Source organism: Hyla sarda, chromosome 8 (genome assembly GCF_029499605.1).
Source record: "Hyla sarda isolate aHylSar1 chromosome 8, aHylSar1.hap1, whole genome shotgun sequence".
Classification (NCBI taxonomy): Eukaryota; Metazoa; Chordata; class Amphibia; order Anura; family Hylidae; genus Hyla; species Hyla sarda.
Window position 1 is genome coordinate 221786932 of NC_079196.1, and position 15029 is coordinate 221801960.

Here is a 15029-nt window from a genome sequence, read left to right on the forward strand (position 1 = left end):
GTTACTGCAGCGCTGATGGCACATAGTCAGGTATGATACCCAATTATATCATTGACTCACAGGTGACGTCTTCTCTTCTTCATCTGGTCTAGACGCCAGGACTTCTTGCAGTTACATCTTCCCTCTGCAGAGTTTGACACTCAGACGTCATTGGCTCCTAGGTCTCTCGTACATTACCGGCCACTGATCATTCAATTGAAAGTGCATCCTAGGAATTTCCTGCAGGCTGGGAATCAATGGGGATGTCACACTTCTTGCTGTTTTTCAAAACCGGCTGTCATTTCCTAGTCACCAGAGGACGGCGCCTAGTGCATTACCCCAAAACCAAGAGGAGAACCCCTATAAGGGGGAGAATGCAGGCTTTATAGGATTTGACGCTCACCTTGAGCCTATTGAAAATACGCATATCACCCCGTATCGGGGTATAGATATTGAATGTGGATCCTGTGCAGCCCAGCAGGTACCAGGGAACAGCCAGCAGGTGCCCTGTAGGAATACTGAAATGAGGGAGTGGAGAAAAGGCCTTGGCAGCAGGCGCCCCCTCGCATAGACTTGCATTGAGGGGGCATAGTGTGACATCACAAGGGGGCGTGGTCGTTACGTCAAAACCCCCGCTGCCCACACCCAGCGTTCTAAACAATCGGGTGCTGCACACAGATTGCAGGGGTCCCAGTAGTGGGATCCCTGTGATCAGACATCTTATCCTTTGGACAGGTGATAAGATGTCTAAGGGCGTAGTACCCTTATAAGGGGTTAATAGTATTGCTATTGAAATAGTACATTAAACATCCCATGAGATGAACAGAACAGATCATCATCATCATTAGGATTTTTTCTTTACAGTTTCTCGTCTTAATGATTAAGTATCAGAAAATGAATTCCCAATGTACCGACCCCCGTCCCTTCAGGGAGCGCCACATGGTGAATGCACCAAATAAATAGATCTCAGTCCCCACATATAGCATTTTATCTATGAGACGCATCGATTACTGTTCAGAGGTGAGAACCGCGTATTGTACACATATCTGCAATGGAGCGGTAGACATGAAGACGTTACACATTGTAGTTGTTATACTGTGGGGCACATTATTATTTCATCTATAAACACTATGGGGGGAGATTTATCAAAACCGGTCCAGAGGAAAAGTTGCCCATAGCAACCAATCAGATCGCTGCTTTCATTTTGCAGAGGCCTTTTCGAAAATGAAAGAAGTTATCTGATTGGTTGCTATGGGCAACTCAGCAACTTTTCCTCTGGACAGGTTTTGATAAATCTCGCCCCAAGGGCGAGATTTATCAAAACCTGTCCAGAGGAAAAGTTGCTGAGTTGCCCATAGCAACCAATCAGATCTCTTCTTTCATTTTTCACAGGCCTTTTCAAAAATGAAAGAAGCAATCTGATTGGTTGCTATGGGTAATTTAGCAACTTTTCCTGTAGACAGGTTATGATAAATCTCCCCCCTTGTTGCGGTGTGTCCTGTGTGCTGCACCGGTGGATGGTGGGTGGAGTAGTTACTAAGTATGAGTCGGTAAATTGTCGCCTTTCATCTTGTACAAACAGGATTCCCCTACAGCGGACACGGCTGATACTGACTAAAAAGTCAGTGTGGGATCGTGTTAATGGTTTTGATCCGAAGTTCGTGTCTTAAAGGGGTACTCCAGTGGAAAACTATATATTTTTTTTTAAATCAACTGGTGCCAAAAAGTTAAACAGATCAGTAAATTACTTCTATATAAAAATCCTAATCCTTCCAGTACTTATCAGCTGCTGTATGCTCCAGAGGAAGTTGTGCAGTTCTTTTCAGTCTGACCACAGTGCTCTCTGTTGACACCTCTGTCCGTGTCAGCACCTGTCCAGAGTAGGAGCAAATCCCCATAGCAAACCTCTCCTGCTCTGGACAGTATCTGACATAGACAGAGGTGTCAGCAGAGAGCACTGTGGTCAGACAAAAAAAGAACTATTATCTTCCTTTGGAGCATAAAGCAGCAATATTTTTAAATAGAAGTAATTTACAAATGTGTTTATCTTTCTGCCACCAGTTGGATAGAAAAAATTTGTCTTCCACCAGAGTACTCCTTTAACCCCTTAAGGACAATGGACGTACTCCTACGCCCCCGTTTCCGAGTCCTTAAGTACCGAGGACGTAGGAGTACGTCCTGTCCATTCCCGGCCCCCCGCCGCTAGCCGGAGGGGAGCCGGTGCCCGATGCCTGCTGAAATCGTTCAGCAGGCATCGCAGCATATCGCCCAGGGGGGTCATTATCTGCAGCGATTCCGGGTCAATCGGGTCTCCAGTGACCCGGTGACCCGGAATTACTGGCTGATCGGGGCCGTCAGGGACGGTCCCGAACAGCCAGAGCCTGCAGGGGTGAGGTGGCACTGGTGTCACCTCACGATCGCCCTGATTCGTCGGCCGGATTCCCGGCCAACCAATCAGGGCGCCTGCTGCGGGTGTCACTCCCGCACCCGCTCCGCCCCTCTTCCGGAGGACGTGAGCGGGTGCGGGACGTGCACCCCGGGTGCTGGGGACCCCGATCCCCGGCGTTAATGTTGGGATCGGGGCCCCAGGGGTGACGACGGCGGCGGGACTGACCTGCAGCGTCGATCAGCAGCAGCAGGAGGTGAGTGACAGCCTCCTGCTGTTGCTTAGCAGCAGCTCCCAGCATGCAAAAAGGGCATGCTGGGAGCTGTAGTTATGCAACAGGAGGAGGCAGACCACCACAACTCCCAGCATTCCCTTATGGGCATGCTGGGACTTATGGTTTTGCAACAGCTGGAGGCACATTCTTTCTATGGAAAAGTGTACCTTCAGCTGTTGTGTAACTACAACTCCCAGCTTGCACAAACAGCTAAAGTGCATGCTGGCAGTTGTAGTGGTGCATCTGCCGGTTGCAAAACTACAACTCCCAGCATGCCCGTTGGCTGTCGGTGACTGCTGAGAGTTGTAGTTTTGCAACAGCTGAAGGCACACTGAGTTAAGTAGCAAACCAGTGTGTTTCCAGCTGTTGCATAACTACAATCCCCAGCATCCCCAGCCAAAGTAGTATGCCTCCCGCTGTTGCATAACTACAACACCCAGCATGCCCTTCCGCTGTCCGTACATGCTGGGAGTTGTAGCTTTTGCAACAGCTGAAGGCACACTGGTTGCAAAACACTGAGTTTGTTGCCAAACTCGGTGTTTCACAACCAGTGTGCCTCCAGCTGTTGCAAAACTACAACTCCCAGCATGCACTGATAGACCGTACATGCTGGGAGTTGCTGCAAGTTTGAGCTGCGGCAAATTTTCTGCTGCAGCTCAAACTGCCAGCGAGAAACTACTGTGAACCCCCGCCCGTGCGACTGTACCCTAAAAACACTACACTACCACAAAATAAAATAAAAAGTAAAAAACACTACATATACACATTCCCCTACACAGCCCCCCTCCCCAATAAAAATGAAAAACGTCTGGTACGCCACTGTTTCCAAAACGGAGCCTCCAGCTGTTGCAAAACAACTACTCCCAGTATTACCAGACAGCCACTGACTGTCCAGGCATGCTGGGAGTTTTACAACAGCTGGAGGCACCCTGTTTGGGAATCACTGGCGTAGAATACCCCTATGTCCACCCCTATGCAAGTCCCTAATTTAGGCCTCAAATGCGCATGGCGCTCTCACTTTGGAGCCCTGTCGTATTTCAAGGCAACAGTTTAGGGTCACATATGGGGTATCGCCGTACTCGGGAGAAATTGTGTTACAAATTATGGGGGGTATTTTCTGCTATTACCCTTTTTAAAAATCTAAAATTTTTGAGAAACCAACATTTTAGGTAAAATTTTTTTTTTTTTTTACATATGCAAAAGTTGTGAATCACCTGTGGGGTATTAAGGTTCACATTACCCCTTGTTACGTTCCCCGAGGGGTCTAGTTTCCAAAATGGTATGCCATGTGGTTTTTTTTTTTTGCTGTCCTGGCACCATAGGGGCTTTCTAAATGCGGCATGCCCCCAGAGCAAAATTTGCTTTCAAAAAGCCAAATGTGACTCCTCCTCTTCTGAGACCTGTAGTGCGCCAGCAGAGCACTTCTCACCCCCATATGGGGTGTTTTCTGAATCGGGAGAAATTGGGCTTCAAATTTTGGGGGGTATTTTCTGCTATTAGCCTTTTTAAAAATGTAAAAATTTTGGGAAACCAAGCATTTTAGGTAAAAAAAATGTTTTTTTTTTACATATGCAAAAGTCGTGAAACACCTGTAGGGTATTAAGGTTCACTTTACCCCTTTTTACGTTCCCCGAGGGGTCTGGTTTCCAAAATGGTATGCCATGTGTTTTTTTTTTTGCGGTTCTGGCACCATAGGGGCTTCCTAAATGCGGCATGCCCCCAGAGCAAAATTTGCTTTCAAAAAGCCAAATGTGACACCTTCTCTTCCGAGACCTGTAGTGCGCCAGCAGAGCACTTCTCACCCCCATATGGGGTGTTTTTTGAATCGGGAGAAATTGGGCTTCAAATTTTGGTGGGTATTTTCTGCTATTATCCTTTTTAAAAATGTAACATTTTTTGGAAACCAAGCATTTTAGGTAAAACATATTTTTTTTTTTACATATGCAAAAGTCGTGAATCACCTGTGGGGTATTAAGGTTCACTTTACCCCTTGTTACGTTCCCCGAGGGGTCTAGTTTCCAAAATGGTATGCCATATGTTTTTTTTTTGCTGTCCTAGCACCACAGGGGCTTCCTAAAGGTGACATGCCCCCCAAAAACCATTTGTCGCTCCTTCCCTTCTGAGCCCTCTACTGCGCCCGCCGAACAATTAACATAGACATATGAGGTATGTGCTTACTCGAGAGAAATTGGGTTTCAAACACAAATAAAAATTTTCTCCTTTTTACCCCTTGCAAAAATTCAAAAATTGGGTCTACAAGAACATGCGAGTGTAAAAAATGAAGATTGTGAATTTTCTCCTTCACTTTTCTGCTATTCCTGTGAAACACCTAAAGGGTTAATACACTTATTGAATGTCATTTTGAATACTTTGGGGGGTGTAGTTTTTATAATGGGGTCATTTATGGGGTATTTCTAATATGAAGACCCTTCAAATCCACTTCAAACCTGAACTGGTCCCTGAAAAATAGCGAGTTTGAAAATTTTGTGAAAAATTTCCAAATTGCTGCTGAACTTTGAAGCCCTCTGGTGTCTTCCAAAAGTAAAAACTCGTCAATTTTATGATGCAAACATAAAGTAGACATATTGTATATGTGAACCCAAAAATGTTTTATTTTGAATATCCATTTTCCTTACAAGCAGAGAGCTTCAAAGTTAGATAAATGCAAAATTTTCATTTTTTTCATCAAATTTTGGGATTTTTCACCAAGAAAGGATGCAAGTTACCATAAAATTTTACCACTAAGTTAAAGTAGAATATGTCACAAAAAAACAATCTCAGAATCATAATGATAACTAAAAGCATTCCAGAGTTATTAATGTTTAAAGTGACAGTGGTCAGAATTGCAAAAAACGCTCTGGTCCTTAAGGTGTAAAATGGCCTGGTCCTTAAGGGGTTAAAGGTATACTCCAGTAGGGAAAAAAACAAAACAACATTTTTTAAATTAACTGGTGCCAAAAAGTTATACAGATTTCTAAATTACTTCTATTAAAAAATCTTAACCCATCCAGTATTGATCAGCTGCTGTATGCTCCACTGGAAGTTGTATAGTTCTTTTCTGTCTGACCTGAAGGTGTCAGCAGAGAGCACTGTGGTCAGACAGGAAAGAACTACACAAATTCCTCTGGAACATACAGCAGCTGATAAGTACTGGAAGGATTAAGATATTAAGATTTTATATAGAAGTCATTTACAAATATATAACTTTCTGTCACCAGTTGATTAGAAAAAAATAGTTTTCCACTGGAATTCCCCTTTAACCCCTTCCCGAGCAATGAGATATACGTATGTCAAGAGGCAGGTGAGGGAGTAGGGCATAGGGAGTCGAGTCTATGACAAACCACGCAGATGCCCCCTGCAATCAGCAGCTGAATTCTGCCGGTAATGACAGACATACATTGCTAAAAAAAAAAAAAAAGGGGGGGGGGGGGGAAACACTGAGATAACACATCCTAGATCTGAATGAATGAACTAATCGTATGAAATACTTTCCTCTTATACTTTCATAGTTGAATTCGCTGACAACAAAATCTCATAAAAATTATCAATGGAAATCAAATGTATCAACCCTTGGAGGTCTGGATATGGAGTCACCCTCAAAATCACAGTGGAAAACCCCCCTACAGGCTGATCCAACTTTATGTAATGTCCTTAATACAAGTCCCAATGAGGCTCAGTAGTGTGTGTGGCCTCCACGTGCCCGTATGACCTCCATACAACACCTGGGCATGCTCCTGATGAGGTGGAGGATGGTCTCCTGACGGATATCCTCCCAGACCTGGACTAAAGCATCCGCCAACTCCTGGACAGTCTGTGGTGGATGGAGCGGGACGTCCCAGATGTGCTCAATCGGATTCAGGTCTGGGGAACAGGCGGCCAGTCCATAGCATCAATGCCTTCCTCTTGCAGGAACTGCTGACACACTCCAGCCACATGAGGTCTAGCATTGTCTTGTATTAGGAGGAACCCAGGGCCAACCGCACCAGCATATGGTCTCACAAAGGGTCTGAGGATCTCATCTTGGTGCCTAATGGCAGTCAGGCTACCTCTGGCAAGCACATGTAGGGCTGTGCAGCCCCCCAAAGACATGCCACCCCACACCATTACTGACCCACCGCCAAACTGGTCATGCTGGAGGATGTTGCAGGCAGCAAAATGTTCTCCACGGTGTCTCCAGACTCTGTCACGTCTGAAGAGCACAGGGCGCCAGATTTGCCAATCTTGGTTCTCTCTGGCAAATGCCAAATGTCCTGCACGGTGTTGGGCTGTAAGCACAACCCCTACCTTTGGACGTCAGGCCTTCCTACCACCCTCAAGGAATCTGTTTCTGACCGTTTCAGTGGACACATGCACATTTGTGGCCTGCTGGAGGTCATTTTGCAGTGCTCCTCCTGCTCCTCCTTGCACAAAGGTGGAGGTAGCAGTCCTGCTGCTGGGTTGTTGCCCTCCTATGGCCTCCTCCACGTCTCCTGATGTACTGACCTGTCTCCTGGTAGCGCCTCTATGCTCTGGACAGACACAGGCAAACCTTCTTGCCACCGCTCGCATTGATGTGCCATCCTGGATGAGCTGCACTACCTGAGCCACTTGTGTGGGTTGTAGACACTAGAGTGAAAGCACCGTCAGCATTCAAAAGGGACCAAAACATCAGCCAGGAAGCATAGGAACTGGGAAGTGGTCTGTGGTCCTGCAGAACAACCACAGAACAAGCCACCTGCAGAACAACTCCTTTATTGGGGGTGTCTTGCTAATTGCCTATAATTTCCACCTATTGTCTGTTCAATGTGAAACGAGCATGAACGTCCCTGTGCGTCGTCGTCAAGGCAACATCAATAGTCCAGGCAGGCCCGAAGCGTGGAAAAGAGGGCCCCCGGTAAAAATGGATAGCCCGCAACGACTAATCCTCTCCACCGGACGGTCTCTGCCACATAGATGGCCCGGACCAGCTCACTCTTCCTTCCCACCAAGGGGAGTACAAAACAAAAGGGGGTCTGGATGATGACGAAGACCCGGCAGTGGTCTTCAACCTGTGGAGCTCCAGATGTTTCAAAACTATAACTCCCAGCATGCCCGGACAGCCGATGGCTGTCCGGGCATGCTGGGAGTTGTAGTTTTGCAACATCTGGAGGTCCGCAGGTTGATGACCACTGAGAAGGGATTGACAGGCGGAGAGTTCACTCGAGTATAAGCCGAGGGGGGGCATTTTAGCACGAAAAATCGTGCTGAAAAACTCGGCTTATACTCGAGTATATACGGTATCCAAGTTTTCACTCTGACATACAATAAAGTTTGTCTGTCAGTTTTACTGTATGATGAATTTTGAGAAAATTACTGCCCCACAAAATTGTGCAATTCCATTTTGTTTTCATTTTTGCCAGTTTTCTGCCTTCATAACATCATATGATAAAATAAAGGGTGCCAGTGAAAAGGGCAACTTGTCCCACAAAACATACGCCCTAATACAACTTTGACAGTGGGAAAATTTAAAAAGCTATGGGTATTATAAGGTGAGAAGGGAAAATATACAAGCCACGAATCAATATTTTGGGAGATTGGGAAGAGGTTAAGTGTGGGATCAACGGAGTTTAGAAGAGGAAGTCTAACCATTATTAAAGGGGTACTCCGGTGGAAAACGAATTTTTTTTAAATCAACTGGTGCCAAAAAGTTAAACACATTTGTAAATTACTTCTATTTGAAATTCTTAATCCTTTCAGTACTTATCAGCTGCTGCGTGCTCCAGAGGAAGTTGTGTAGTTATTTTTAGACTGACCACAGTGCTCTCTGCTGACACCTCTGTCTGTATCAGGAACAGTTCTGAGCAGGAGCAAATCCCCATAGCAAACTTCTCCTGCTCCGGACAGTTCCTGATAAGGACAGAGGTGTCAGCAGAGAGCACTGTGGTCAGTCTGAGATTAACTCCAGAAAGAAAAACAACTTCCTGTGGAGCATACAGCAGCTGATAAGTACTGGAAGGGTTGGGATTTTTAAATAGAATAATTTGCAAATGTGTTTAACTTTCTGGCACCAGTTGATTTAAACAAAAATTGTTTTCCACCGGAGTACCCCTTTAATCCTTCCAGTACTTATCAGCTGCTGCATACTACAGAGGAAGTTGTGTAGTTCGTTCCAGTCTGACCACAGTGCTCTCTGCTGCCACCTCTGTCCATGTCAGGAACTGTCCAAATCCCCATGGCAAGCCTCTTCTGCTCTAGACAGTTCCTGACACGGACAGATGTGTCAGCAGAGAGCACTGTGGTCAAACAGAAAAAGAACAACTAAACTTCCTCTGTAGTATACAGCAGCCGATAAGTACTGGAAGCAATGAGATTTTTTTTACTGAAAAATTGTTTTCCACCGGAGTACCTATCCCCATTACAATATATGTGTTCTGTTACTGACAATGCTGTCCAATGTACATCTTGCTCCCAGTATGTAAATCCTTGAACAATGTTCTTGATGTGAGCCGGTTGCGAATTTGGAAGCCCAGATCAGGACTAGCACTGCTTCAGATAGACACTGACAGGCAGGGGGTACTCCAAGAATAGGAGTGCATGGCGGCCTATGACCAACAAAGATTAAAGGGGTTATCCAGGAAAAAACTTTTTTTACATATATATATATATATATATATATATATATATATATATCTCAACTGGCTCCAGAAAGTTAAACAGATTTGTAAATTACTTCTATTAAAAAATCTTAATCCTTTCAGTACTTATGAGCTTCTGAAGTTAAGGTTGTTCTTTTCTGTCTAAGTGCTCTCTGATGACACCTGTCTCAGGAACTGCCCAGTTTAGAAGAGGTTTGCTATGGGGATTTGCTTCTAAACTGGGCGGTTCCCAAGACACGTGTCATCAGAGAGCACTTAGACAGAAAAGAACAACCTTAACTTCAGAAGCTCATAAGTACTGAAAGGATTAAGATTTTTTTTTATAGAAGTAATTTACAAATCTGTTTAACTTTCTGGAGCCAGTTGATATATAAAAAAAATTTTTTTTCCTGGAATACCCCTTTAAATAAAGGCTTCCGCATACGATCCAATAATTATTCATTGATCATGTTCTACATGTAAGTTGAGCCGTGTAAAGATTCATTAAAGGGGTACTCCGCTGCTCAGCATTTGGAACTAACTGTTCCGGACGCTGGAGCCGGCGCTGGGAGCTTGCGACTTCATTGTCCCCTTTCATTGTGACCGTAATGAATCATTCATAATCCATTATTGAGTTATGGAATTATTATTATCATTATTATTATTATTATTATTACAAAAAGGAGGCCTTAGTGAGATGATGTCTCCTACTTCTTATCAGATGACAAAAATAACATTTTCTTTTTCAGAATGTAAAAGAACTGATAACTTCACTCCCAAAATCCTCATGATTCTGTTATTGTCACTGTTACTCTTCAGTGCTGTCAAGTTGGTTTTGACTCCTGGTGACCATAATGTCTCTTCCCCAAAATCTCTTGTCTTCTGTTTGGGTTTTTGGTCATCTCAACATAATGTTCACGCTTCATCTACTTTACTCCATTCATCATCCTGTCGGCCGTCCTCTTGCTCCACCTATTGTAGATATCCTTCCAGATGAGTTGTGTTGTCCTCTATCCAGAATTAATCTTTGGTTTGGACATTTATAAAACTTTCACCACCATGAAAGCACCTTGATGCTTCCTTATCATCCACTACTACAGTAGAACTACAAGTCTCAGAAGTTAGTAGTCATGTCACAATATAACATCAGGTTTTAACAAGGTTAGTTTAGGTATCATACATAAAGTGGGTATAGAGTGATCCCTCAACTTACAATGGCCTCAACATACAATAGTTTCAACATACAATGGTCTTTTCTGGACCATTGTAACTTGAAACCAGACTCAACATACAATGGTATGGAATCTGCAAAACATGTCAATGGCTGGAAGAACCGACCAATCAGAATGGGAATTCACTGATAAAATCCCTGTATTACTGAAGTGCATGCACTGAATTTCTGTCTGGTAGCGCCCCCTACAATACAAGGAGGTATTACATGTTCTGTATTACTTTTAACCTATGCCATGGTTAGCTGCTCCTTTTGGACACCAAGTAAGGGCGGCTCCATTTTACTTTTTGTAGGACAATTTGTGTACTGTACAGGACCCTGAAGAAGCTCTTGTCCTCTACATAGACGTGTGTTTCCCAACGAGGGTGCCTCCAGCTGTTGCAAAATTACAACTCCAGCATGCCCGGACAGCCATTGGCTGTCCTGGCATGCTGGGAATTGTAGTTTTGCAACAGCTGGAGGCACCCTGGTTGGAACACAATGAAAAAGACAATGATTTACAGCTCCCAGCAAATCTTTCTTACTTTTATGTGTAAGGATTTGCTTTATCTGTATTAGTTATCTACTTATTTTTCTTTAATCCTCACTTTTTCCTATTTTTGGATGACATTTTGGTGGCTTCAGAACCAATTACCAGGTTTCCATAGAGTTATGGTCTCAACATACAATGGTCATCCTGGAAACAATAAATATTGTAACTTGAGGGGCCACTGTATATCTGTGGAAGAGAGAACATCACATGATATCAAAGATAGGCAACATCTAATTTCTAGATATATAAAAATGAAAGGGATATGCAAACACTCCGCCCATTTCTAACACACTAAGTACATCACTCTGATTGGTACTTTTAAAGACATAATACAAGATATATATCATATGGTACTCGAAATTTGGAGGAAGTTTCATTGTGTGAATATTATTAATATCAATTAGATTAATGCATTGATTTGGATGGTACATGCCCCGTTCTGTGCAGAAGAAGGAGATATGATCCATATGCTAAACTTTACATCTCAACCTGGAGATTAAAGAAAACATCTATTCACCATAATTGATATAATTTTATTCACATTTACATATGATCCTAATCAAATAAGAACAATTTGTATCTTACCCAAGACATGTGAGATATAACTTCTGCACACGGGAAAGCTGAATACATGGAATCTTCCTGTATGGCTTTTGTCTTGTTACCATGCAGTCATATCAGATACATGGCTACACTGGAAAGACTTCTCCCTGACTCTTCATGGCCCCACCTCTCAGGTAAATTCTAGGAGTTTGGAATATTTTTGTAGAGTGTAAGACCCCTATAGTGTAAAAAATCTGTGTGTCCTCCCTGTAGTCTAAATACACATGTTTTTAACTAGAACTCTTATCAGTTTATACACACCCCATAAATTTGAATCTCCCAATAGACATTACAAGCATTTACTGATGCAAATGAGGGTTCTAGGGATATAATTGACCATATTAACTTCTGTTCAGTTTAATGACCATTTATTGATTCACTAGATGGCATTATTGGCTATGAAACTACATTTATTACCAATCAAATTAATCAAGGGTTAAGGTTTTAAAGGGGTACTCCACCCCTAGACATCTTATCCCCTATCCAAAGGATAGGGGATAAGATGTCTGATCGAGGGGGTCCCACCGCTAGGGACCCCCGCAATATAGCATGCAGCACCCAACTGTTTCTGACATCAAATGGGTGTGGAGTGGTGACATCACGAACTTCCGTTCCCGAGGTCAGGACCCAGACCCTCCAGCGCTTCCTGATGGTCTGGGTCCTGGGTGCTGCATGCTATACTGCGGGGGTCCCCAGCGGCGGGACCCCCTCGATCAGACATCTGATCCCCTAAGAACTTTTAATCAGACTCACTGGCATCAGTTGTGCTCTACCCAGACTTTAAATTTATGGGTAGACTTGGCTATGACTCCCCAACACAGATGTATAGTCCTATTGTTCATATAAACACCTATAACATATCTTCCCGAACTTTTGGAGGAGAAACAGAGTAGTGATAATGCCTCTAAAATTGTATAATTTTTTACCAAATACATGCAAAATAATAATTTTCTAAATGTTTTGTTCTTCCAGATGTCAATTCTGATGGAAAATTACACCTATGAATTCTTTATTTTAACTTTTCCTACACAAACAAAGAACAAGTCCTATTTATCTCTTATCTTTGTCCTGATATACCTGACCGGAGTGATCGCTAATTCATTGACTATTATAGTCATATACAATGATAATCACCTACACACACCCATGTATCTATTCCTGTGTAATTTATCCATTATCGACATTGTCTACACATCGACCACAGTCCCTAAGTTGGTTGACATGTTCCTGACTGGTGACTATACCTTGTCCTTCACTCAATGCTTCACCCAGATGTACTTCTTTGGTCATGTGGCTACTACAGAGGACCTTCTACTTTCCATTATGGCTTATGATCGATATGTCGCCATTTGTAACCCTCTACATTATCACAGTGTATTGAGTAAGAAGAACTGTGTCCTGTTCATGGCTCTTGCCTGGGTTTCGGGGTTTATAAATTCTACTGTTACAACCTTTGTCTTATCCAAGATACCAATGTGTTATTCTAATACAATCCCACAATTCTTTAGCGAGTTTAAGGCCTTTGAAAAAATCTCCTGCCCCAATGCTGGTTTCCAGTTGATCAGTTACCTTGAAGCTTTAATCTTTGGTCTCGGCCCTTTTCTGTGTAGTATAATTTTCTACATTAAAGTCATCATTGTTATCTTAAATTTCAAAACCAATGACGGGAGAAGAAAGGCTTTCTCAACCTGCTCGTCCCACCTCATTGTCCTCACTACGTATTATGTTACCTGGATGTCCATGTATATAATGCCACCATATAAAGATACCCGGGTCTTTGAACTCACTTTTTCTGTCCTATATGCAACCATTATTCCCATGTTAAACCCTCTAATATATAGTATACGGAATAAAGATGTAAAGAGAGCTCTACTGAAACTGGTGGGGTGCCAAGTCAGAAGATAATAAGGTCCTTTTCTATAGGTATTTGGGAATTTACAGAGCATTTAGAAAATTTTCAGACCCTTTCAATTGCATTAAAGGACAACTGCAGCTTAATATACACTTATCCCCTATCTACATGATAGGGGATAAGTGTTTGATCGCGGGGGGTCCGACCGCTGGGACCCCCCACAATCTCCTGTACAGGTCCGCGGCTGTGCCGCGGCTCTCCCGTGCAGGGGGCGTGCCTGCCGCAGCATAACATTGCGGCCGGCACACCTCCTCCCTGCATCTCTATGGGAGAGGCGGGGAGGCAGTGTTCGTGCCTCCCCGGCTCCCCCATAGAACTGTATGGGGACGGGGAGGAGACGGGGAGGAGACGGGGAGGAGACGGGGCGTCACCGTTGACCTCTAGGTCGACGCTACGTGCCTTAGCGCTCACTATGAGATCTCTGGGCGTCCCAGCGGTCGGACCGCCCGCGATCAAACACTTATCCACTATCTTGTAGATAGGGGATAAGTGTATATTGCGCTGCAGTTGTCCTTTAACATAAGTAGTCAGACCCTCCGTTTAGGACTTAGTTGAAGGCCCTTTGAAACTGATTCCAGCCTCCAGTCATTTGGGAGTGTGAAGCTGGATCAGGAGCTGGTGCCATAAAAACAATGTTAAAGGGGTACTCCACCCATAGACATCTTATCCCCTATCCAAAGGCGTTCATTTAGAATTTTGTTACGAATTATTGGAGTGGGTGGCGGGGATAGTGACATCATGGCCATGCTCCTCGTGATGTCACACCACGCCCCCACAATGTAAGTCTATGGGAGGGAGAGGGGCATACATCACGCCCCCTCCCATAGACTTGCATTGATGGGGCGTGGCATGACAGCACGAGGGGCATGGCCATGACATCATGACCCTGCCGCCCGCTCCAATAATTCGGAACAAAATGTTCAGAACCCTGGGGCAGCGGAGTACCCCTTTAGGATTGCAGACCAGCCAGGGGTGGGATTGAAAAAATATAACAACAGGTTCCCTACTTGGCATGATGGATGCCCATGGTGTAGCGTTGTGGGAAATTACTTTGACTATAATAACCAAATATACAATTTGAAACTACAAGAGTGGCTTTTACCTTGTGAAATGATAGCTCCCAGTATGACTTCAGCAGTGGTAAGGGAATGAGCCACAATATTATCAGACTCACAGGTGACATCTTCTCTATAGTCTTTCCTATCCTTTCCTTTTTCATCTGGTCCAGGAGCCATGACTTCTTCCAACTAGATCTTCTCTCTACACTGCAGAGTTTGACGCTCGGACATCATTGGCTCCTCCCTTCGTCAGCAGATCCTCATCTGCTATACAAAGACAATAATTAATATTACCCTTCCAGACACTGTGCCCCCTTAAAATTGCACTGCCACCTACTGCATCTCCTATACATAATCCTGCCACACACCATACCCTCTATATATAACCCTGTCAGACACTATGCCCCCTGGATATATATTCCTGCCACACACTGTGCACCGTAAATATAATCCTGCCACCC

The 15029-nt window shown here is 43.9% G+C and overlaps 1 protein-coding gene across 1 annotated transcript; it reads left to right on the forward strand.

The window, feature by feature from the left end:
* Positions 1 to 5971: 5971 nt before the first annotated feature.
* Positions 5972 to 13503, forward strand: LOC130285336 (olfactory receptor 1361-like). The gene is made up of 3 exons (XM_056536693.1): positions 5972 to 6020; positions 11668 to 11732; positions 12571 to 13503. Exons 1-3 carry the CDS (start codon positions 5972 to 5974, stop codon positions 13501 to 13503), a joined length of 1047 nt encoding a protein of 348 aa, XP_056392668.1.
* Positions 13504 to 15029: the final 1526 nt, after the last annotated feature.